At 37.8% G+C, this 26,423-nt stretch overlaps 1 protein-coding gene across 4 annotated transcripts in view; it reads left to right on the plus strand.

Moving 5' to 3' along the window:
* The window catches only part of SCFD2 (sec1 family domain containing 2), a 500,604-nt gene that overhangs the window by 59,036 nt on the left and 415,145 nt on the right, over positions 1-26,423 (plus strand). For all 4 annotated transcript variants that reach the window (XM_063722535.1, XM_009239998.4, XM_054553177.2 and 1 more), the window contains 1 exon segment: positions 11,616-11,743. In XM_063722535.1, coding sequence (XP_063578605.1) covers positions 11,616-11,743 — 128 coding nt within the window.

A 26,423-nucleotide genomic window follows, 5' to 3' on the forward strand; every position in this document is an offset into this window, starting at 1 on the left:
CTGGCTAATTCTTTGTGATTTGATTGAATGGTGCAATCATTATTTTTGTTAATCATTTATGTTTTGGTGGGTCATGGCTCTGAAATGCATTTTACCTTCAAGAATGGGAGAGCTTCTAGGAAAGTGTTATTAGAATTATTGTCCTCTGTGTCCCCTAGAAAGGCAGTGAGTCTTCTTTTTTTTTTTTTTTTACTGTCACAAATATGTAAGTGTGCACATACACACACACACACACACACATCTGTAGTAATTTTCTAGCTTATATTATGTTCTTAAGGAGAGTGAATATCAGAAACAAAAGTAAGAGGGAAGTTAAGAGTTTTTATGGTGAGAAAAGGAGTATTGCAAGGTGGGTTAGGGTTGGAGATAGAGGGCCTGATTGTTGGTTGGGGATCATATGTATCTTCTCTTGGTGAGGCAAGCCTCAAGAACCTTTCCCATGTGTCACAGTTTTATTTTATCTACTTTCCTAGGCCTTATTTGACTAAGACATAGTTAATTAGTATCAATATTTGTATTAACAATATTTTCTTGTTTTCTGTTTCTTTGATGCTCTGGCACCTGGAGTCTAGAAATAGCAAAACAACTAGCCAGGGAATGAGCCTCTCATATGCAAACTTATCAATCAGAGCTCACCCCTCTTCCCTCTGCTGGGCTCTTATGCTCCCAGCCAATATTCCCCTGCCCTCATCACCCCAGCACCGGGTACCAGACAACCAGAGCCCACAGAAATGATTTCAACCAGCAAATCCTAAGCCCCCTCAGCCTGCTTACCCTGCCTTGGCCATTCCTTCCCACAGAATCCACAATAAGGGCATGTGCCTATGTTTTTCCCTTGTTCCCTCTGCCTCCTGACCAACCCTGGTGCTTCCCCATGTGGTCCTGCCTGGCATGTCATGCCTCTTGTTTCAAGGGGTCTGTGAGTATAAGAACTTCTTCCTTTTTGACAGTCATTTCTGTCCCTATGTATCCTGGATACGTTTTTTTTTTTGTTTTGTTTTTGTTTTTTGAGAGACAGGGTCTCACTCTGTCACCCAGGCTGAAGTGAACTGGTATGATCATAGCTCATTGTAGCCTCAAATTCCTGGGCTCAAGCGATCCTCTTGTCTCAGCCTTTTAAGTAGCTAGGACTACATGTGTGTGCTACCACGCCCAGCTAATTTTTAAATTTTTTTGTAGAGATGGGGTCTTGCTAGGTTGCCCAAGCTGGTCTTGAACTTCTGGCCTCAAGTGATCCTCCCACCTTGGCCTCCCAAAGTGCTAGGATTATAGGTGTGAGCCATTGTGCCTGGCTCCTGGGTACATTTTTAAATAGTATCGAAGACATTTATTAGGGGATGGTGTGCTTCTAGTCCACAAAGTTGAATGTGAGTGCAAGTTGTTCAATGCCTTCCTAACTTTGCTATTCCTTGTGGGAAATATTCAAGACCTGTGTGCTTGTTATCCCTTTATTTGGGGTTTTTACTAGGAATTCCTGTCTCCTTTATTAATAGGGTAATTGTGGCTGCAAAAATTTAGAAGGAAGCCTGAAGATTTCTCTTTACTCTGTTCCTTAGGCCTGGAGCCTTTCAAAGTGGTTTCCCAGGTTTTTGGAGATCATGGAACACAGAAATTAAGCAACAACATAGAGCTCTCTACTTTTGTCACACAATACACACACATACACACACACACACAGAATTATTTATCTTACTGTATTGAAAATGCTTTAAATAGAATATTTTTTACAGGTTGACTATAATGAAAAAAGAAAGGCCAGGCACATTGGCTCATGCCTGTTATCCCAGTATTTCGGGAGGCTGAGGTAGGAGGATGGCTTGAGCCCAGTTAGAGACCAGCCTGGGCAACATAGTGAAAATTCATCTCCTCAAAAAGTAAAAAAAAAAAAAAATTAGCCGGGCATGGTGGCATGCACCTGTAGTCCTGGCTACTCAGGTGGGAGGATCACTTGAGCCAGGAAGTCTAGGTTGTAGTGAGCTGTGATGGTGCTACTATACTCCAACCTGGGCTACACAGGGAGACCCTGTCTCAAAACAACAACAAAAAAGAACTACTGTGTATTCTTCTCTCCTCAGAGTTGTAACACTTCAACACTGTTCTGTAGTTCTAGAGTATCAAAGGAGATAGTACAAAACATCTTAACAAAATCTATGGGAGTTAAGATAGTTAATAATAGGAGCAATACAAATTCCTATTTCAGCTGAACCAAAACTCAAGCTGGTTTTTAACCAATTGGTTTTTACCAATAAAGAGAAAATAAGCTATAATAATTTTCAACACATCAAGTTTTTCCAAGGCTTTGAAGCTTCATACAAATGTGCATATAGACGCAATGGTGTCAGCTACCAAAGTGATAGATACTGGAGTCACTGTATAATCATTGCATATAAGATTATGCTGATTGAAATGAACCGTCTTCATGGAGGTGAGTGACAGAAGGGTGAAGCAGGCAGATACCTTTGCTTCTAAGAGCCTCTATAAAACTGTCACTAACTCTTTGTCCTAGAGTTCCTTGACACATGAATTAATCCTTAACTTTCCATGGCTTGAATTTGAGCCAAAACACACAGCTGTAATCAATCCAGCCTAGAGTTCCCCAGTGAAGCAAGTGCTGGTCTGTGTACTGGATCATGTACTAACGTATAGGAACTCAAAGTATATCCTTTAGAGTCAGAAAAATGTGGCAGAGAAGGGATATGTGTTTGGTTTTTAAGTAATCTAATTGTGTTATTGATTTAAAATCCTGAGTTAATCCATTTATGCATTAGAAATCTATATGAAAAACAGTCTTTCTTATGCTTTACTGTTTTCTAAGAGGAAATTATTAATACGTTTGTGTTGATTATAGTGTTGATCATTAATGGGCTGATAGAGAGTAAGAATAAAAAATGTTTATACTGAGATGAAGCTCAAATACTCTCTATTTTATATGATGGTTAAACGATATGTTGTTATCTAGTCCGTTTTTTAAGGGTGGATTATTTGTGCCTCTCCTTTGTAGACCATATAGGGTAACTTTCTGATGTTGCCATGCCATTTGTAAACTGTCATGGTGCTGGTGGGAGTGTCTTTTAGCATGCTAATGCATTATAATTAGTGTATAATGAGCAGTGAGGACAACCAGAGGTCACTTTCATCACCATCTTGGTTTTGGTGGGTTTTTGTCGGCTTTTTTACTGCAAGCTAAAACAGCTTGCAGTAAGGTCTTCATGATCTGTACCTTGTGCTGACCTCCTATCTCATCCTGTGACTTAGAATGCCAAGCCATTTGGGAATGCAGCCCAGCAGGTCTTAGCCTTATTTTACCCAGTCCTTATTCAAGATGGAGTTGCTCTGGTTCAAACGCCTCTGACAAGCCCAGGTTAGGTGTTGCACTTTCCCAAAGTTCTCAGTCTCTGTTTTTATCACCCTGCTGGAGTGTGCTCAGTTTCACCTTCCCTGCTAGATGGCTAGCTCCATGCGGGCAGGGTGTGGGAGGGTGCTCACAGCCATGTTTCCAGCATCCATGCCCACCTCACAGAAAGTGCTTATATTTTGAAAGAAAGAATGAACAAAGGGCTGCTTTCCAGTACCAAAGGACTCTTTCACATATTTTGCACTTAGCTGCTTTTGCTTCTATTGAGATGAAGATTAATTGGTACATTTGTTAAAGATGAGGTAATTGTTTTAAAAGGTAGTCAAGAGGAAAGATGACTATTGAAGCCTCTGTGAATAATTAGAAAACCTACCTTCAGAGCTCATTGAGCTCACCCCTCATGGAAGCCATTATTCCCTGTTGTGAAAAACTATGACTCAGCTTGCCCTCTGTTTAAAATTAGTTGAAATTGTTTGGGTTTTTTGTTGTCATTGTATTTCTGTTGGAATACTGTGACTATTATTGCATATCCTGTGATTAAGCTTAACTTCCCGTGCATGCCATGAAGAAACTAAGTTTAGTCACAAGATAATGGTGTGCATTCACATTTCACCCTCATCTCTTAATTGCATGCCTTCTACTTGATTGAAGTATCACTGTGATTCAGCATTCAGCCACCTTTTAAAAATTTTGCTGTCTTCTTTCTATTTTATTTGGTGATGAATATTTCCTGTTAGTTTCTAGCAGACTGCATTTGACATTTCGTACATGCCAACCCAAGGCAGCTTCTAAGATTTCATTCAGAGTTGAGTGATTCTGGTGAATAAAGAGCCAGGAATGAACTGAAATGACCCTATTTTCATGTACAGAAGTTTCTTGAAAGACCTTAAAGAGCTATTTGTAGCAGGTTATTATTATGTGTATGTCATTGGTCTTCTTCAAACGTGACAATTTGTAAAAACAGTTTGATTTTTAAGAATTCAGAATAATTTATCAAAAAATGACAATTAGTATGTATGGGCATTTTAAATAGTTACTGACAATATAGAAACTACTTATATTTTGTAGAATAAATATTCTACTTTCATGTTGTATATTTCAAGGAATCTATTTTAACAAATAAAATTGTATTCTAGTAGCTACAATGAATTCAGTTTATGTCTTTTGAAACCATGATATTAAAAACAGAAAAAAGGGAAGAAATTGTCTAATTTATATTCCACAAGCTGTTGGTAATTTTTTTGTTGTTGTTAATTCTTTTTATTGCTGTCACTGGACTTGTGAAAAAGAAAAAGAGGTTTAATAAAAGAAAGAGCAGCATGGGATATTCACTCATCTTTTGCTGATCTTTGGAAAGTTAGTCGAATTTGTGCATGTGAAGTTTGAGGACCATGGCATAATGGAAACCTTATTTTTATTTTTTATTGATTTTTTGAGACAGAGTTTTACTCTTGTCTCCCAGGCTGGAGTGCAGTGGTGCAATCTCAGCTCACTGCAACTTCCACCTTCCAGGTTTAAGTGATTTTCCTACCTCAGCCTCCCGAGTAGCTGGGATTGCAGGCATGCACCACCATGCCCAGCTAATTTTTGTATTTTTAGTAGAGATGGGGTTTCACCATGTCGACCAGGCTGGTTTCCAACTCCTGACTTCAAGTGATCCGTCTGCCTTGGCCCCCCAAAGTGCTGGGATTACAGACGTGAGCCACCACCCTGCCTGGAAACCTTATAAATATAGCTTGTTGGGGACCCAAGGAATCTCAGAAATTGGCATTTTAGTTCAAGCCTTTTATTTTACAGAACAGTGTAGAATTATGGTAAACAGATGGATTTTGGAGTTCACAGGAACCTGAGTTCAAACCCTAATTTACTGGGCATGTAATTTGGGTAAACTATTTTATCTCGTTTAGAATCAGTTTTTTCACTTATAAAATGGGGTCAATGATACTTATCCTGAAAGGTTGTTGTTATTAAATGAGATAATATAGTCATGCTGCCTATGACATAGTTTTCAATAAGTGAAAATGATAACATTAGTAATACCTGTAAGGGGATATAAAGCACTAAAAAGACTAACCAAGTGACAGAAGCAGCCCATTGGGACTTCCAGTGGTGGACCTGAGCTCTAACCCTCCTTTTTAATTTTTGTAATATAATGAGATGTTAGGCAAGTCGTTTCATTTTGTCTCAATTTTATCAGTGTTAAAAATAAGTAGAGACCGGTGGGCCTGGTGGCTCATGCCTGTAATCCCTGCACTTTGGGTGGCCAAGTCGGGTGGATCACCTGAAGTCAGGAGTTCGAGACCAGCCTGGCCAACATGGTAAAACCCCATCTCTACTAAAAATACAAAAATTAACCAGGCGAGATGGCACATGCCTGTAATCCCAGCTATCTGGGAGGCTGAGGCAGGAGAATCACTGGAACCCGGAGGGTGGAGGCTGCAGTGAGCTGAGGTCATGCCACTGCACTCGAGCCTGGGTGACAGAGCGAGACTCCTCCTAAAAAAAAAAAAAAAAAAAAGTAGAGGCTATTTCCCCTTCTTTCTTTCCCAAGGACATGTTGTACATAGAGTTAGAGCTAGATTGGAAATAATACCTGTAAGGCAATTTAGACCAGTTTTTTTGCTTTTTCAGTTATATGAATGATATATATGTAGAATGATTAAAAATTCATCAAAGTCTTCTTGGAAGGAAACATTTAAGGAAAAAGGCTGAATAAAAGTGGAAAATTAGCATTGTGTAGCCAAGTGACTGTCAATGGCTAATGCTGACTCACAAGGGGAATAGTATGATATTGCTTAAAACAAAAGTGTGCAGAGTTCTTAGAGCTTTACCTGCTTCAGGAATTAATGTGGATCTACTTTACTCTTCACTCCATTCCATCCTGTCCTTTGTGGGACCCATGTGTGAACTTAAAGGATATTATGGATTTGAAAAGAAAACCAACATGAAAAGTGAAAAACAATTGATGTTCTGCATAATTGATTCTCTTTGATGATTTGCATAATATAAGCATGGCATGGTATAGTATTAAGATTACTGGATTTAGAAGCCATTTGCCTCAGTTGTGATTTTGCCTTTTACAGATTGAGGCTACTTAAATCAGTCAGTTGCCTCTCTGAGGCTCTTTAAATTGGATTTAAGGAGCTTCAGATAATAGTTTAGCTCAGGAGATTAAGATCAAATGAGATATAAGAAGTTTTGTAAATTCTGAAATGCTTTTGAAATAGAATGGAGTGATGGTATTTGAAATTATATTTAACATTATATTTTATTCACCTTTCAAAAATTTTCCTTAATTTGGCCATCAGGAAAAAAAAAAACAAAACAACTCTTTTAAGGTGGGCCTGATTATCAAAAAGATGTTGACCAGCTGTTCCTGAACTTAAGATAAAAGATTAAGCTAGATGAACGAGATTTATAGTAGAGCACAAAGGGTTTAGGTATAAATAGAGTCTAATCACAGTTTTGATTTGTTTGAAGCTGTAGTTTTTCTCAGGAATATTATAAATTTTTCTTTAGGTGCTTTTAAAAACTAAAAACAGATTTTTCGTGTGTCTGTATTGAGTTAGATAGAGTCCTGCTGAAGATATAAAGATGATTAATATTACCTCTAATGTTTGCTTCTGACCCAAGAGTTGTACAACCATTTAATAAGTCAGTCTGGAAATAGAATATAGAATCTGAACTCCTTGTAAAAGTAATAACTGTAGTTTTAAAAGGTCCTACAGAATTTTACAATAATTAAATTGAAGAGATAAGCTGAAACAAAAGTCATTGCTTAAGTCTTTGTAAGAAAAACACTAACTTTCTATAGCTGTCTGTTTTGAAGTAAGCTATAGTAAAGTTCTTAATTTTATTCCTGAAAAATAAAAATTATTTACATCAACTTGTCATATATAGGGAGATTGCTTGAGTTGGAGTTTTCAGTGTGTATGAATTCTACGTTATCTATTGTTGACCTTTTCATATTAGAAAATGAAGTCACTGATAGTGATTGTACATATATGTACACAAGTAGTGGGGGAAGACTACTGCAGTTCTACAAAAGGCTTCCTTCTATATCTTACAAGAAAATTCTGCCCTTTGATTTTTCTTTTATTACCACTGCTGCTGCTACTACTGCTGTAGCACTTATGTGTCAGGATTTGTTCTAGGTGCTTTAGATGTATTAGCCCATTTGATTCTTATAACAGCTTACTGAATATGTACTATTACCGTCCCCATTTAAGAGAGGAGAAAACATGTACAGAGAGAAGAAGTCCTCCTAGGGACATAGAGCTAGTAAGTGGCAAAATGGCACCTTGTGTTGTTTGGTCCAGAACCTATGCCCCTGCCACTCTGCAGTCTTGCCTAGTAATAATCTACCACACTGGCCGTTGTATATAGTCCTCTCTGTATTGCTTATTTCCCTAGTAGGAAAACAGAAAATTTTGCACAGTTGGAGATGATAAAGATTTACATATAATCCGTTACTGCAATTATAGTATGGATTTCAATTAACTTTTCTTGACATAAAGTTTAATATCAGGAGTTGATTTCATGTGAAAATTCAGTTGTATGAAATACTGCCTATTGGATCAACTTTTATGAGCATATTAGAGAAATGCAGTGACTTAACTACATGCTCAACTCAGATGCTGATATAGGTGTACATGTGTGAATTACCACATTGCAGTAATAGAGTGACTTGGTGAAGAAGTGGGTGCAGGAGACAAAAGAAATACCAGTAAGTATGACTTTGACCTTCTTCAGTGCCAATTATTCAGAGAATCTTAATTAACTTGTAAATGTTCCCTTGATAAACTTAAAATGACCATGTGTAATGTGAAGTTAGTATGATGTGTTTAGAAAACTGTTTCGGACAGGAAGCAGCCATTAGGAACTCTCACACATATCTAGACATTCAGAATTTTTTTTTTTTTTTTGAGACGGAGTCTTGTTCTGTTGCCTAGGCTGGAGTGCAGTGGTATGATCTTGGCTCACTGCAACCTCCACCTCCCGGGTTCAAACGATTCTCCTGCCTCAACCTGAGTAGCTGGTATTATAGGTGCACACCACCACTCCCAGTTAATTACTGAATTTTATTAGGGGCAGGGTTTCTCCATGTTGGTCAGGTTGGTTTCAAACTCCTGACCTTGTGATCTGCCCACCTTGGCCTCTCAAAATGCTGGAATTACAGGTGTGAGCCACTGCGCCCAGCCCAGAATTGTTTATATCAGCAAAACAATTTTTAAGAAAACATGACCTGAGTATGTATCAGTGTTAGAGATCATGGAAACTATGTATTTCTTCTAAAATATTTTAATAGACAAGAGCCAGATAGTACAAGCTTCAAGTGACTTTAGTACATCTGTACTAATCAAGATTGTATGAATAAGCATACTTAGTGTAATTAAGTAAGTGAATTCATCCAATATATCACAAACTCTTGAACATAGTGAATTAAAGACCATGAATATAAGACAATACCACTTATAACAACAGTAATACTAGTAACAACTACAACCACCACCACACAACTTACATTTATTGTGAATCAGGAAAGTGCTTTAAATGACTTATATTATTTAATCCTACAACAACCCTGTGAATTCACTATTATAACTTCCAACTCCACAGATCCCAAAAAGAGAGCGTTAATTATGTGCACAGTTACACAATTAACAAGTATCATTTATTCAGTATTTACTGAGTGTACCCACCAGAGATCTGCCACTGTTCTAGGTAGTGAAGAATTAGCAATGAGTAAAACAAAGTCCCTGCCTTCATAGAAGGACCCCACCTTTTATGAGAGAGACAGACAACAAATAAACATGGAAACATAATAAGTCAGCTGGTAATTAGAATTATGTAAAACAGTAAAGCCCAGTAAGCAGACAACAGAGTGCTAGCATAAGGTGCTGTGATAGGCATTGTCACTTTTTTAAGCACGGCAGTAAGGGGAGACCTCTCTGATAAGGTGATATTTTAGCAGATACCTGGAGGGAGAGAGATATTTGTAGGAAGAGTGTTCCTGTGCTTGGAATACGGGAGAAGAATGGTCTAGGAGGCCATGTATTCGGAGTGGGTGAGGAGGAGCATGGTTGGAGTTTGAAACCAGATTTATCTGACTGCGGAGTCCATAAACCACTACACCAATCTGATGGGGCAACCACAACGTTGCCTAACTTACTGTGATCTTAGAGATGAATTAGCCAGATACATATTCTCATGGAAAAGAGGAGGGTAGTGACATTCTACTCTGAAAGTTCTGGGTTGCGTTGAGACTTATGTGAGAAATCCCTGTGTTTTGTGGAGAGGTATTTTTGAGACTAGGAAACAATTATGAAGCATAAGTTTGGGAAACTGAGATTGTAACTCCCATGCTCAGAATTCTTCCATGGTTCTTCAATTGCCTGCAGAGCTTTAGAGAAATTAAGTAACTTTCTGAAAGCCTCATAGCAAACAGACCTGCTTTTGAATTATGATAAAGACTGTATTCATAACTGCTGAGCTATGCTGTTCTTCTCAAAGTGTGAAATCAATCACATGCTCCTTGGCTTCCTGTCACCTACATATCAAAGTTGACATGACTTGGCAAGGAATGCAGAACCCCCAGAGTGTGGCTGCACCTTCTTTTATGCTCTCCTTCCACTGCCCCTCCCCGTGCACCTTGGCATGCAACAGAACAGTGCTGCTCAGGGTCATGTTCCTAGGATTTTTTGCATTCTGAAATGTCCTTCTTTCTCTTGTTTTGTAACCAAGATTTTATATCTTTCTTGAAGCCTTTTTTTTTCTTTTTGCCATTTTCCTTCCCAGATTGAGTTTTAACTTCTTCCCAGGCTGCTTTTAGAGCTTATGTATCTTTGTACTTGCTCATCATTTACAGTAGAAATCATTCCTTCAGTCCCTATCCTCCCAGCTAGGATTACGCTTGCATAAAAACCTATGCAAACATCAACCATGGCTTTTATTACCACAGTTTTTTAGTAATTTATTTGCTTTTGTATCTGCCTTGTCTTCTAAACTATGCCATTCAAAGCTATTTAAAAATCTATATCCCAACCAAATATAGGGCTTGGCATGTAGTTTACCTGCTTACTTAAATTAAACTTAGGAATATTAGATGCAGAGTTATAATGATGACAAATTTGATCAGATTAAAACAAGTGGAGTATGTTGAGCAGTAATATTAGTTCATTATGGAAAAATGGATGATAATAAAAACTATTCAATGAAAGATTATAATGTGTCAGGCATTAAACTCAGTGTAAAAATATATCATTCTATTATTCAATATCAAATTCAAATTTGGAAGATATGTCTTATTAGGTATAACTTTAAAACTAAATTAAAATCTTAATAGATGTAACTTTAAATTAAAAAATGTATTTATTTTTGAGCTATTACTAAGTGGATAGTAGGAGAGTGAGTAGGGCTTTAATTGGAGGAAAAAGTCTTTAGAAAGGGACAGAAGTCATCCTTGTTTCTTTGTATTCAGTTTTTAAAATGTTACTACAAATGTGTATACTTGGCTACATGGCAGAGATCTTCCGGAAAGAACACTGCCCTCATTTATAATTTGGACATAGCATGTTGGGTGAGACAGAGGGCTATTGGGGAAGTGAGCCCAGATGAGACCTTGCATATAATGCAGTGCTTCGTGCTGTTATCAACGGTTAATTGTAAAGGTTTTAGTAAGTACCATCCTTCCAACCTAAGGCCCAAAGTGGGATACTTCAGGCCATGGTTACTTAGCATAATTCCTGATTTTCATTTAGTAGGAAGCCTGCTAATTAATTAGGAAGTCTGTTGAGTAATTTTTGAATGAAATTCTCATTGCTGATTGCTTTGTTTCTTGGATAAGTATTTAATCTCGAATTGATATAGTGCTTATAATCCCTGATAAATCATTTTGGGACATGCATTTAATTTTGGCTTATATAACATTTATGTTACTCTAGTGAGTGCTGCATTCTGAAAGATTTAAGTGCAAAATCCTTAAAAAAATTTATCACATAGTTTTCCCACACTTCTCATCACACAGTACAGCTTTTCTTCCCTTTTTTTCCACTTGATTTTATTGTTTCCTTAATTTCTCAATATTTTCTGCCAATTATGTGAATTAGACATTCTTTATTTAATCCTAATACTTAGAGTCTATCAGTAGGAAAGACTGCATTAATGCTTAAAAATATATTTTAAAAAGTATTTTGCTTTCAACCCTTTCCAGTATCCAGTAGAAATTTATTCTAAAGCTCTTTTCGTGATTTTTCTGCAGTGACACCACAGCCAAAGCCCTGTGGGAAGCTTTACTGAACACTAAGCACAAAGAGGCAGTGATGGAAGTTCGGAGACATCTAGTGGAAGCGGCAAGCAGAGAAAACCTGCCAATCAAGATGAGTATGGGTAAGCCTAAACGTAGGACACAGGCAGCCTCTGAGGATGCTTATTTAAACCTGTTCTGAATTGTGGGCCAACCTAGCCAACATGGAATCTAGGTCAAAGTAGTAATGACTTTTGTATACTGTCGAAAGAATAGGGAAGGAATATGTGCACACTGCCCTTGGGCTCAGCAATGACCACTTTTCTTAGACTCAGCTTTGGGAACTCTCTAGGAGAGTTTTTGCTTACAAAGAATAATTATTTTAGTTTCTTATTGATCTATTTTAGAACTATCAGAATTGGTCTGGACTACCTCTCCTTAATTCTATTCTACCCCTACTCCCTTTTTTCCCCCATTCTTCCCCTATTCCCCCACTTATGGTGGGTAAAAGTTCTCTTATTACTTTTGAATTAGTGACTGAAATGGTACTGAGAAAACAATTGAGCAGTCAGGCAAGGTCTGGCCTAGTCCCTCACCCTTAAGAGTCCTAATTGTCAAGTCACATCAGTGTTATTTCTTCTTCACCAGGAATTACATACCTAATTTTTCTATTTCTTGTTTTTTTTTCACATCCAGCTTTGTCTTTGGTATTAGATGAATATGATTGCAATGGAATTTAAGTTTTAAATGGCTTTTTTCTTTTGATCAAAAAGTCAGAGAACCACAGAACTAATGCGTTGATTTTAGAAAAAAAATTTGGCTTTTAATTTTTTTGTTTTAAAAAATATTAAATAATTTTATTGATACAGAAATATTTAAATATGGATATTGAATCTGGTTAGTAGGTAGAATTTGTTTATGGAAGCTTGCGAAATTTTATTTTTCTCTTTTAAAAATAAGGTTTCTCTCTTATAATCTGTTCTTAGGTATTCAGTAAATATTAGTACATTTTACTGGATGGGAAAATTTTTCTTTGCTGAGATTCATAGCCCAAGTTCTTGATTACACATGGGGGCAAAAATCAAACTAAGTTGAAATAGAACAAAATTTGAAAGTAGCAGAATATGGATGAATCTAGGAAGAAAAATGTTACAGGGTTATAACATGAAAAAAATACGACTTTTAGTGTATTAGGTGACTATATTTGAGGGCTGCAAGGAACATAATGATGATAAGAAAAGTGAAATAACTAACCATTATTGAGAACTTACAGTATGCTAGGTCTTTGGACTCTTTATATGTGTTATCTTATTTCATTCTTAGAGTAATTCTATGAAACAGATACTATTAGTATCCCATTTTTCAGATAAGGAAACTGAAATAGAAAAATAAATTGCCCAACGCCATGTATCTGATAAGTGGTAGGACTGGAATTCAAATCCAAGAATTTTGATGCCACATAATACGCACTTTATTTATAAAATCATCCTAATTTATATAGCCAATGCCAGAAGTGGTTTTGAAGGGTGAGAGCTCTTTTACTAGTTTTGAATTAATAAATGAACTATCATACTAAAAACAATTTAGCAGACAGACATGCCCTAGCCTGGTCCCTCACCCTTAGAGTGGGTCTCAAATTTGCCGCACTGAGACATCCTGGCATTTGACTATTAATTCTCTTTCCTTTCTTCCTCCTTTTTTCCTTCCTTCTGTCCCTCCATCTCCCATCCCCTTCTCTCCTTTCCTTTCCATAGCCCTAGGTACACATTAGTAATAAGTGTATTTACCTCATTGAGTGTCTTATTCTTAAGTATGTTGAAACAAGAACTAATTAATATTGTGAATCGGCCGGACGCAGTGGCTCAGGCCTGTAATCTTAGCACTTTGGGAGGCCAAGGTGGGCGGATCACGAGGTCAAGAGATTGAGACCATCCTGGCCAATATGGTGAAACCCTGTCTCTACTAAAAATACAAAAATTAGCTGGGTGTGGTGGCACGTGCCTGTAGTCCCACCTACTCAGGAGGCTGAGGCAGGAGAATTGCTTGAACCCAGAAGGCAGAGGTTGCAGTGAGCTGAGATTGCGCCACTGCACTTCAGCCTGGCAACAGAGCGAGACACCATTTAAAAAAAAAAAATTGTGAATCAAGGAAAGTAGGAATGCACAAAGGGTCTTGATGTTAAGGTTAATTTATATTGTGTTTCAGTAATACAACATTATGATACTATCACAGAGCATAAATCAATTTTTATTGCTCAATTCAGGACTTTTAAAAGAGCAACAAACTACTATTCTAAAGGGCTGTATCTTTGAAAAATAAGCAGAGCCACAAATTTTTAAAAAGGACAGGTAATCCCATAAGCAATTCACATTTAAATGTTTGAGTTTTCTGTCAATCAAAAAAAATTTTTTTAAAGATAGAATTGTTTGCTTTATCCCACAACTCTTGATAGGGGCTGGGGTGAGAGTGGGAGGAAGAAAGAAGGAAAAAAAACGAGGATTGTTAGCAAACTTCTGTTTTAAGAAGGACCAAAAAGATTGATTCAAAGCATACTCCATCCATGTGCCAACTACTCTTTAGTAACAGATAACACAGTATGGCTGCCCATTTTTGCTTCATATCACTAGCCGGAATTTCTTTTGTCTCATTTTCATATATAAACAGATTCATAACTATGAACAGTAAGGAAGAGAACTGGAACTTGTAAACATAATAAAACATTGATTTTTGAAAACTGTCTGTCATATAGCTTATCATATAGCATTTAAAACTATAAAATATATTTTAAACTATGCACAATTCTCCCATCCTTGCTTAGTTTCTACTGAAGTATAAATTTTTCTGACTGTGATAAAGGCTTCTAGTATTTTTGAGATGTTAAACAGATTTTAATTATAGACTCACGATTCCCTTGTATTTAAATTTATGGGGAGGGATCCCATGATTGAAACCTCAGATCTTAAATATAAAATTTCTCAGTACAAGGTAAATTCATGTTAAAACTTTATGAGCACCAACAGAAATAAACATCATCTACTTAAAGGAAAAATGTTTAATTGCTAAAAGACAGATAAAAATTCATTTTATCATTGCACATATAAACATGTCATCTTTCTGAGAGCTTGTTATTAAATTGTCAGTTAACTAAATAGATATGTTCCAGAAAAGTGACTTTGAAAACACTGAAATGCTGTTGTATTTTTCCCGCTGGCTTTCATAATGAAAAATGTATTCTGAAAGTAACAAAACAAATAGACCATAAGAAATCCATTTGTTTAAGTCTAAAATGGCCACTCACAGAAGAAATGAGTAGATGATGCCCATCTCAAACTCTGGTACATTTTACAGAGGATCTTTCACTGGAATATGATTGTGGTTGAGGAACTTCACATATCTGTCCTGTAGTTCTCTACAAAGTGGACATATTCCCCAGTGTTTAATGGGTGGCAGAACTATTCTATTAATATAATAACTATTCTATTAATATAAGCCGAAGTGAAACAGATAGCTTTATGATACTGTCTTTTCTTTGTAGCCAGAGTTCTTGAACGAGTGTTCTATGCATGATGCCTCTGTTTCTTTATTATTTTCTTACTAATGTAGTGCAGTCTGGCTCATGACACTTTTTTACTGGAAAGCCTCCCAGACCACTAAATATAAGGACATTTTTGCCAGTCACCATCCTTCTCGACCTCTTTGCAGCATTCACTACTAGACTTTGCCACTTTCTTATATGTCTCTCTGTGTTTTCTGTGACTTTAGCCTCTTCTGATTGTGATGGAGTATAAAGTCAATTATATCTGAGGGTGAATCACAGTTCTGCCACTTATTAGCCAACTTCAATTTCTTTGTCCATGAAATGGGGGAAATAGCTATTTTCTGGACTTTTGAAGGAGAATAAAAGCTCTGAGCAGAGTGAAGTTATGACTATCAAGCAAACTGGAATGAGTAAGCTATAGTTACAGTCTCTGCCTATGGGAAAATCTGCATGGGAAACTAAATTATAAGAAGGTTATTTGATGAGAGTGAAAGCAAAGCAAACAGATCAAGTTAGATTATTTCTTCTTTCTTTCTCGGAAATGTACTAATTCATTCTTTCCACTTCACTCATTTTTTCTAGGCTTTATGCTAAATATCTCCCTTCTGATAACCCTGTCTTTTTTTAAGCAGAATTCTAAATAGTTTTTCCATGTTCAGCCTGGTTATAATTCCATTGCATTCCCTCTTTCCTGACTCTGTTCATTCCTCCTGACTCCTCCTCCCTGCACCGCCAACATCCCCTTGACTGTATTTGGGATTCCTAATCCTCTGTGGTCACACTTTTATGGAAAAAAATCTCTGGAGTTACATTTCTAGATGATAATCTGATCCATTACAAGGTGATACTTCTTAATTTGCTCTCCTAGTTCTGGGACATCTTAGTGTCAGCCCTATAAACTCACCACCATTCTCTCTTTTCCAAATTAAATATGATGAGTTCTTTCAACCATTTGGGAAAAGACAAGCCTTTCCCACCTTTTACTTCTAGTTTTAAGTCACTGGCAGAGCTCTAGTTTGTTAACATCCCTCCTAAAATGTGAATTCCAGAACTGAACAAAGATGTTGTCTTGTTTTTCCCCTATTTTGAACACTGTTCTGTAGTGTGCTTCTCTTTTTTTTTTTTTGAGACGAAGTCTTGCTCTGTCGCCCAGGCTGGAGTGCAGTGGCGTGATCTCGGCTCACTGCAACCTCCGCCTCCTGGGTTCAAGAGATTCTCCTACCTCAGACTTCCGAGTTGCTGGGATTACAGGCCCATGCCACCATGCCTGGCTAATTTTTGTGTTTTTATCTAGTAGTGACAGGGTTTCACCATGTTGGCCAGGCTGGTCTCAAACTCATGACCTTGTGATCCACCTGCCTCGGCCTTCCAAAGTGCTGGGATTACAGGCGTGAGCCATCGCGCCCGGCTTGTGCTTCTCTTAATAAAGCCCCAGATAAGATTTGTGATTTTTGTTTTCCGCCAATGCCACACTTTCATTGCTGAATTTCAACATTTAGCAGTATTGGCTTTGAAAAACAGCAATACATCAAAATACTTTAAAATTTTGTTTGATACGTGTTTTTTAAAAACAGCATTGAGAGTGTTCTACTTCCTGTTTTTGATACGTGAGTTCATCCAGTTCTGGCTGAATAATAGCTGTGTTTTTGATCACATTTTTATTTTTGCCTTCACGGGAAAAATTTTCTCTGAGATTAAGAGGAGCATGTGTGCATGCAAATCTCTTTGTTATGTGTGTGTAAGAGAGAAAGAGAGAGAGAGAGGGATGGGAGGAGAAAGAGTGAGATGGGTGGGGAGATGGGGAGATTGCCCAACTTTGCAAAAAGGATAAGTTAAAACCTAGTAAGACTAACATACCGTGTGATATATGGTCATTTATAAAGGATGAGAACATCTGGCTGCCTCATAAGAGACATATACTGATTATTGACTCACACACATCTTTGTTTTCATATATTAGTTGATACCACAATTTGAGGAATGGGGAAGGGAATTAACTTTTATTGAATAGCTACTTTGTTTCAGGTACTATAACAGAGTTTTGCATAGTTTGTTTCATTTAATGCTCCCAATAGTATAAATTTGGTAATTTTTTAAAAGTCCCATTTCACAGGCAAGGAAAACTGAGACCACAAAGGTGAGGTTTCTTTTCCAGGATTACTGTGCCAATTGTTAAGTTCTTGTCTCTCAGATCTAAACTCCCACTTCGTGATGCTGGGGCTGGTACTTTCAGACCACACTTCAGCTTGCTCAGCTGGATCCCTGTCAGGCTATGCTAATAAGGGGAACTAGAGGGAAACCGCAAGGCTAGAGGGGAAGAAGCAGCCTTCTCCTTCCTTTCTGCTTTCTGTGGACTTTCCTTCTGCTTGTGAGTATCTTGCCAACAGTATACTCCTTCACCACAGCAGTGGCAAGTTTTTCTTGTGGTAGCAGCTGAATCCAGTGTGCAGTTCTCCTAACACCTGGAGAACTAGCTTCAGGGCACCCTCTCCTCAGAGGTACCACCCCAGCCCAGTAGTGCTCCATTGTCAGAGGTTTGCATTTCATTCCCTACGTTGGTAAGTTTTAATAATTTCAATCTCCTGCTTCTGTTTCCTCCACACTGGTGGTGGTAGCTACCTCCCTGGTACCTTGGAGTTCTCTTTTTATCCTTTCAATTACCCACTTAACAATTCTGTATGTTAAGTTTTCTCTGTTCATGTCACTGGTGTGTTTAATGTCTTCTGACTGGGTCCTCACTGATGGGTTACATAGCAAGTAAGCCAGGATACAAAGCTGGATCTGTCTGACTTCTATTATCAGGCCTCTTTTTAGAGAGAGGAGTCAAACAACTAGGGATTGGGGGAGGTAGCATCTACAGAGCTACAAGCTCAGATATGATTATGCCATGCCCCCGCTTAAAACCCTTTGGTGGGTCCCTCAGGGTAGTATCCAAATGTCTAAGCATGCTATTTATAAAGATGGTTCTGCCTTCTAGCCTCATGCTTCACCTACCTATTCTCATTGCTTTCCCTCTCTATTACCTATTTCCCTACATGAACTTTTGCAGATCCAGGTCTTTGTTTTCTGTCTGAAATACTTTCATTTGGTTGTTCCTCCAGATCACTCTCCTCCCCTCTATATCTGTGCCTCTGGAGACTGACCTTCATGGACTGCCTCTTCCAGGCTTTGCCTCTCATTTGAGTTTGGCCTACAAGAGGCATAGGCAGGAGATTTAGTGGGTGAGAGGAAAGTATAATTAGGATATTGTTTGCCTGGCTTCTTCCTGCCAGGATGCAGTTGGCATGCCATCTTTTTCCTGCCAAGACCTTGACTAATATAACCACTCATCTTCCAATACGCTCATTTGCACACAAAAATGCACATCTTTCCTGTCAAAACCCATCTGATTCTTCATGACTAAATACAGATGTCACTTTCTCTGTGGAACCACATCTGATTCCCTGCTTTTCACTCCCTCAACAGGCTGAATTAATTGCTCTGGCTTCTAAGGACACACAGCTCTTTTTATGGGTGCCTTTTTAGCACTTATACTGATGTGATATAGTTAAGTGTGTGTGGATCAAAAACCTTGCTAGATAGTGTACATGTCATGTCCTTCATTGGCCATTGGCTTGGTACACAGTGAGTGGCTTAGTGCTTGTAGTTTGAATGAATGGATTGTCTGATGAGTATGGGTGAGTAACAGAGAGACAATGAGTATTTCTATTTTCAATAGAAAGAGGCAGAAATAGTTTTCATTGAATTAATAATTAATAATTATTATTTCTATTTACAAATTTCCTTTCTGATACTTATTGTTCCTTTTGATGTCTCTCTAGCATCTAATCACATCTTCTTAGTTGGGTTCTTTCCCCTTTGTCTTCATGTCACTCTGCTCTTCTGATCTCTCCCTCTTTCTGATAATTGTTTTATGCCTTCTGTTACTTCTAGTTTCCTAGAGGTTGTAGGTATCTTTGTATCTCCTGTTGTGCCTTGCACATAGATGCTACTTAATGACTGCCACCAATGTTAGAACCTTATTCTACTTCTACACTCCACTCCAAAATAAATAAAAGACATAAAAGCCCATTTCCTATGGTTCAGTATCCTGGGCTTTCCAGTTCTTTCCCAACACTTTCTCTATCATAGCTCTCATTTCTTTGTTTGTACTATTATTATATTACAGCAATTACCACCAGACTCAGAGTAGTTGGGGCTGAGAACTCTTACCTATGCTTCTTAGTATTCTTTGCACCTAACACAGGAACTTGAACTTACTGTATACCGAAGAAATGTTTATGGAATTAATAAATAAAAATTCTTGAATTAACAGTGTCAGTTGGTATTTGTTACATATTTATTTAATGGATTGCTTTTCTATCACTCTCCTGTGGAATCCAAGAGTGACACTGATTTAGAACATAAGTTCTCAAACTTCTTGGTCTTAGAACCCGTTTACAGTCTTAAAAACCCAAAGAGTTCCTCAATAATTTTTGTTTATGTGGATTACATCTATTGATACATGTGGGATAGGTGAATGGATAGCTGGATAGATACAAAACAACACATTAGAAAAGAAAGCAAGGAGTATTTTAAAATATTTATTAATTCATATTGAGATAATAATAAACCTATTATATGTTAACAAAAGTGACATTTTTACAAAAAATAACTATTTTCTACAACAAAATAAGGTAGTGAAAAGAGTGGCATTATTTTACATCTTTGCACATGTCTAATGTCTGACTTCATACAAAACAGCTGGTATTTTGTATTTAAAAGATAATTAGTATGTGTGCTTATTATGTATTAGATCCTATACATGAAATATTTGACAAGGGCATCAAGATGACACAATGGGAAAGAATAGTCTCAATAAATGCTGCTGGGAAAATTGGATGTCCACATACAAAGAATGAAATTGGACCCTTATGTTACACTATACACAAAAATAAAATCAAAATGGATAAAAGACCTAAATGTAAGATGTGAAACGATAACACTCTTAGAAGAGAACATAGGGAAAAGGCTCTCTGACATTGGCCTTGGCAATGATTTTTTGAAAAAATAAAAAAATTAAAAAAACACATATATATATATATATAATGGGTTAATATATAATGAAATATTATTCAGCCTTTAAAAAGGATATCCATTTGCCACAACACGGATGGACTTTAAGCAGACCTGCAGCAGAGGGTCCTGACTGTTAGAAGGAAAACTAACAAACAGAAACGAATAGTATCAACATCAACAAAAAGGACTCAGAGACCCCAGCCGAAGGTCACCAACTTCAAAGACCAAAGGTAGATAAAATCATGAAGATAGGGAGAAACCAGCGCAAAAAGCCTGAAAATTCCAAAAACGAGAATATCTCTTCTCCTCCATAGGATCACAAATCCTCGCTAGCAAGGGAACAAAACTGGATGGAGAATGAGTTTGACAAATTGACAGAAGTAGGCTTCAGAAGGTGGGTAATAACAAACTCCTCCGAACTAAAGGAGCATGTTCTAACTCAATGCAAGAAAGCTAAGAACCTTGACAAAAGGTTAGACGAATAGCTAATTAGAATAACCAGTTTAGAGGAGAACATAAATGACCTCATGGAGCTAAAAAACACAGCACGAGAACTTCATGAAGCATACACAAGTATCAATAGCTGAATTGATCAAGCAGAAGAAAGGATATCAGAGATTGAAGATCAACTGAATGAAATAAAGCAAGAAGACAAGATTAGAGAAAAGAGAATGAAAAGAAACAAACGAAGCCTCCAAGAAATATGGCACTATACGAAAAGACCAAACCTACATTTGATTGGTGTACCTGAAAGTGATGGGGAGAATGGAACCAAGTTGGAAAACACTCTTCAGGATATTATCCAGGAGAATTTCCCCAACCTAGCAAGACAGGCCAACGTTCAAATTCCGGAAATACAGAGAACACCACGAAGATACTCCTTGAGAGGAGCAACCCGAAGACACATAAACGTCAGATTCACCAAGGTTGAAAGGAAGGAAAAAATGTTAAGGGCAGCCAGAGAGAAAGGTTGGGTTACCCACAAAGGGAAACCCATCAGACTAACAGTGGATCTCTTGGCAGAATCCCTACAAGCCACAAGAGAGTAGGGGCCAATATTTAACATACTTAAAGAAAAGAATTTTCTTTTCTGTTTTTTTTTTTTAAATATTATTATACTTTAAGTTTTAGGGTACCTGTGCACAATGTGCAGGTTTGTTACATATATATACATGTGCCATGTTGGTGTGCTGCACCCATTAACTCGTCATTTAGCATTAGGTGTATCTCCTAATGCTATCCCTCCCCACTCCCCCCACCCCACAACAGGCCCCAGTGTGTGATGTTCCCCTTCCTGTGTCCATGCGTTCTCATTGTTCAATTCCCACCTATGAGTGAGAACATGCGGTGTTTGGTTTTTTGTCCTTGCGATAGTTTGCTGAGAATGATGGTTTCCAGCTTCATCCATATCCCTACAAAGGACATGAACTCATCCTTTTTTATGGCTGCATGGTATTCCATGGTGTATATGTGCCACATTTTCTTAATCCAGTCTGTCATTGCTGGACATTTGGGTTGGTTCCAAGTCTTTGCTATTGTGAATAGTGCAGCAATAAACATACATGTGCATGTGTCTTTATAGCAGCATGATTTATAATCCTTTGGGTATATACCCAGTAATGGGATGGCTGGGTCAAATGGTATTTCTAGTTCTAGATCTCTGAGGAATCACCACACTGACTTCCACAATGGTTGCACTAGTTTACAGTCCCACCAACAGTGTGTAAAAGTGTTCCTATTTCTCCACATCCTCTCCAGCACCTGTTGTTTCCCGACTTTTTAATGATCGCCATTCTAACTGGTGTGAGATGGTATCTCATTGTGTTGGATTCCTAGGTATTTTATTCTCTTTGAAGCAATTGTGAATGGGAGTTCACTCATGATTTGGCTATCTGTTTGTCTGTTATTGGTGTATAAGAATGCTTGATTTGCATTTCTCTGATGGCCAGTGATGATGAGCATTTTTTCATGTGTTTTTTGGCTACATAAATGTCTTCTTTTGAGGAGTGTCTGTTCATATCCTTTGCCCACTTTTTGATGGGGTTGTTTGCTTTTTTCTTGTAAATTTGTTTAAGTTCATTGTACATTCTGGATATTAGTCCTTTGTCAGATGAGTAGGTTGCAAAAATTTTCTCCCATTCTGCAGGTTGTCTGTTCACTCTGATGGTAGTTTCTTTTGCTGTGCAGAAGCTCTTTCATTTAATTAGATCCCATTTGTCAATTTTGGCTTTTGTTGCCATTGCTTTTGGTGTTTTAGACATGAAGTCCTTGCCCATGCCTATGTCCTGAATGGTATTGCCTAGGTTTTCTTCTAGGGTTTTTATGGTTTTAGGTCTAACATATAAGTCTTTAATCCGTCTTGAATTAATTTTTGGATAAGGTGTAAGGAAGGGATCCAGTTTCAGCTCTCTACATATGGCTAGCCAGTTTTCCCAGCACCGTTTATTAAATAGGGAATCCTTTCCCCATTTCTTGTTTTTGTCAGGTTTGTCAAAGATCAGACAGTTGTAGATATGTGGCATTATTTCTGAAGGCTCTGTTCTGTTCCATTGGTCTATATCTCTGTGTTGGTACCAGTACCATGCTGTTTTGGTTACTGTAGCCTTGTGGTATTGTTCAAAGTCAGGTAGCATGATGCCTCCAGCTTTGTTCTTTTGGCTTAGGATTGACTTGGCAATGCGGGCTCTTTTTTGGTTCCATATGAACTTTAAAGTAGTTTTTTCCAGTTCTGTGAACAAAGTCATTGGTAGCTGGATGAGGATGGCATTGAACCTATAAATTACCTTGGGCAGTATGGCCATTTTCACGATATTGATTCTTCCTACCCATGAGCGTGGAATGTTCTTCCATTTGTTTGTGTCCTCTTTTATTTCCTTGAGCAGTGGTTTGTAGTTCTCCTTGAAGAGGTCCCTCACATCCCTTGTAAGTTGGATTCCTAGGTATTTTATTGTCTTTGAAACAATTGTGAATGGGAGTTCACTCATGATTTGGCTGTTAGTCTGTTATTGTTGTATAAGAATGCTTGTGATTGTTGTACATTGATTTTGTATCCCGAGACTTTGCTGAAGTTGCTTATCAGCTTCAGGAGATTTTGGGCTGAGATGATGGGGTTTTCTAGATATACAATCATGTCATCTGCAAAAAGGGACAATTTGACTTCCTGTTTTCCTAATCGAATGCCCTTTATTTCCTTCTCCTGCCTGATTGCCCTGGCCAGAACTTCTAACACTATGTTGAATAGGAGGGGTGAGAGAGGGCATCCCTGTCTTGTGCCAGTTTTCAAAGGGAATGCTTCCAGTTTTTGTCCATTCAGTATGATATTGGCTGTAGGTTTGTCATAGATAGCTCTTATTATTTTGAGATATGTCCCATCAATACCTAGTTTATTGAGAGTTTTTAGCATGAAGCATTGTTGAATTTTGTCAAAGGCCTTTTTTGCATCTACTGAGATAGTCATGTGGTTTTTGTCTTTGTTTCTGTTTATATGCTGGATTACGTTTATTGATTTTCGTATGTTGAGCCAGCCTTGCATCCCAAGGATGAAGCCCACTTGATCACGGTGGATAAGGTTTTTTGATGTGTTGCTGGATTTGGTTTACCAGTATTTTATTGAGGATTTTTGCATCAATGTTCATCAAGGATATTGGTCTAAAATTCTCTTTTTTTGTTGTGTCTCTGCCAGGCTTTGGTATCAGGATGATGCTGGCCTCATAAAATGAGTTAGGGAGGGTTCTCTCTTTTTCTATTAATTGGAATAGTTTCAGAAGGAATGGTACCAGCTCCTCCTTGTATCTCTGGTAGAATTCGGCTGTGAATCCATCTGGTCCTGGCCTTTTTTTGGTTGGTAAGCTAGTAATTATTGCCTCAATTTCAGAGCCTGTTATTGGTCTATTCAGAGATTCAAGTTCTTCCTGGTTTAGTCTTGGGAGAGTGTATGTGTCGAGGAATTTATCCATTTCTTCCAGATTTTGTAGTTTATTTGCATAGAGGTGTTTATAGTATTCTCTGATGGTAGTTTGTATTTCTGTGGGATTGGTGGTGATAATCCCCTTTGTCATTCTTTATTGCATCTATTTGATTCTTCTCTCTTTTCTTCTTTATGAGTCTTGCTAGTGGTCTATCAATTTTGTTGATCTTTTCAAAAAACCAGCTCCTGGATTCATTGATTTTTTTGAAGGGTTTTTTGTGTCTTTATCTCCCTCAGTTCTGCTCTGATCTTAGTTATTTCTTGCCTTCTGCTAGCTTTTGAATGTGTTTGCTCTTGCTTCTCTAGTTCTTTTAATTGTGATGTTAGGGTGTCAGTTTTAGATCTTTCCTGCTTTCTCTTGTGGGCATTTAGTGCTATAAATTTCCCTCTACACACTGCTTTGAATGTGTCCCAGAGATTCTGGTATGTTGTGTCTTTGTTCTCATTGGTTTCAAAGAACATTTTTATTTCTGCCTTCATTTCATTATGTACCCAGTAGTCATTCAGGAGCAGGTTGTTCAGTTTCCATGTAGTTGAGTGGTTTTGAGTGAGTTTCTTAATCCTGAGTATTAGTTTGATTGCACTGTGGTCTGAGAGACAGTTTGTTATAATTTCTGTTCTTTTACATTTGCTGAGGAGTGCTTTACTTCCAACTTTGTGGTCACTTTTGGAATAGGTGTGATGTGGTGCTGAAAAGAATGTATATTCTGTTGTTTTGAGGTGGAGAGTTCTGTAGATGTCTATTAGGTCCGCTTCATGCAGAGCTGAGTTCAATTCCTGGATATCCTTGTTAACTTTCTGTCTCGTTGATCTGTCTAATGTTGACAGTGGAGTGTTAACGTCCCCCATTATTATTGTGTGGGAGTCTAAGCCTCTTTGTAGGTCACTCAGGACTTGCTTTATGAATCTGGGTGCTCCTGTATTGGGTGCATATATATTTAGGATATTTAGCTCTTCTTGTTGAATTGATCCCTTTACCATTATGTAATGGCCTTCTTTGTCTCTTTTGATCTTTCTTTGTTGGTTTAAAGTCTGTTTTATCCAAGACTAGGATTGCAACTCCTGCCTTTTTTTGTTTTCCATTTGCTTGGTAGATCTTCCTCCATCCTTTTATTTTGAGCCTATGTGTGTCTCTGCACATGAGATGGGTTTCCTGAATACAGCACACTGATGGGTCTTGACTCTTTATCCAATTTGCCAGTCTGTGTCTTTTAATTGGAGCATTTAGTCCATTTACATTTAAGGTTAATATTGTTTTGTGTGAATTTGATCCTGTCATTATGATGTTAGCTAGTTATTTTGCTCATTAGTTGATGCAGTTTCTTCCTAGCCTTGATGGTCTTTACAATTTGGCATGATTTTGCAGTGGCTGGTACTGGTTGTTCCTTTCCATGTTCAGTGCTTCCTTCAGGAGCTCTTTTAGGGCAGGCCTGGTGGTGACAAAATCTCTCAGCATTTGCTTGTCTGTAAAGTATTTTATTTCTCCTTCTCTTATGAAGCTTAGTTTGGGTGGATATGAAATTCTGGGTTGAAAATTCTTTTCTTTAAGAATGTTGAATATTGGCCCCCACTCTTTTCTGGCTTGTAGAGTTTCTGCCAAGAGATCAGCTGTTAGTCTGATGTGCTTCCCTTTGTGAGTAACCCGACCTTTCTCTCTGGCTGCCCTTAACATTTTTTCCTTCATTTCAACTTTGGTGAATCTGACAATTATGTGTCTTGGAGTTGCTCTTCTTGAGGAGTATCTTTGTGGCGTTCTCTGTATTTCCTGAATCTGAATGTTGGCCTGCCTTGCTAGTTTGGGGACGTTCTCCTGGATAATATCCTGCAGAGTGTTTTCTAGCTTGGTTCCATTCTCCCTGTCACTTTCAGGTACACCAATCAGACATAGATTTGGTCTTTTCACATAGTCCCATATTTGTTGGAGGCTTTGTTCTTTTCTTTTTATTCTTTTTTCTCTAAACTTCCCTTCTTGCTTCATTTCATTCATTTCATCTTCCATCACTGATACCCTTTCTTCCAGTTGATTGCATTGGCTCCTGAGGCTTCTGCATTCTTCATGTAGTTCTCGAGCCTTGGCTTTCAGCTCCATCAGCTCCTTTAAGCACTTCTCTGTATTGGTTATTCTAGTTATACACTCGTCTAAATTTTTTGCAAAGTTTTCAACTTCTTTGCCTTTGGTTTGAATTTCCTCCTGTAGCTCGGAGTAGTTTGATCGTCTGAAGCCTTCTTCTCTCAACTCGTCAAAGTCATTCTCTGTCCA

This window comes from Pongo abelii, chromosome 3, assembly GCF_028885655.2.
Source record: "Pongo abelii isolate AG06213 chromosome 3, NHGRI_mPonAbe1-v2.0_pri, whole genome shotgun sequence".
Taxonomy (NCBI): Eukaryota; Metazoa; Chordata; class Mammalia; order Primates; family Hominidae; genus Pongo; species Pongo abelii.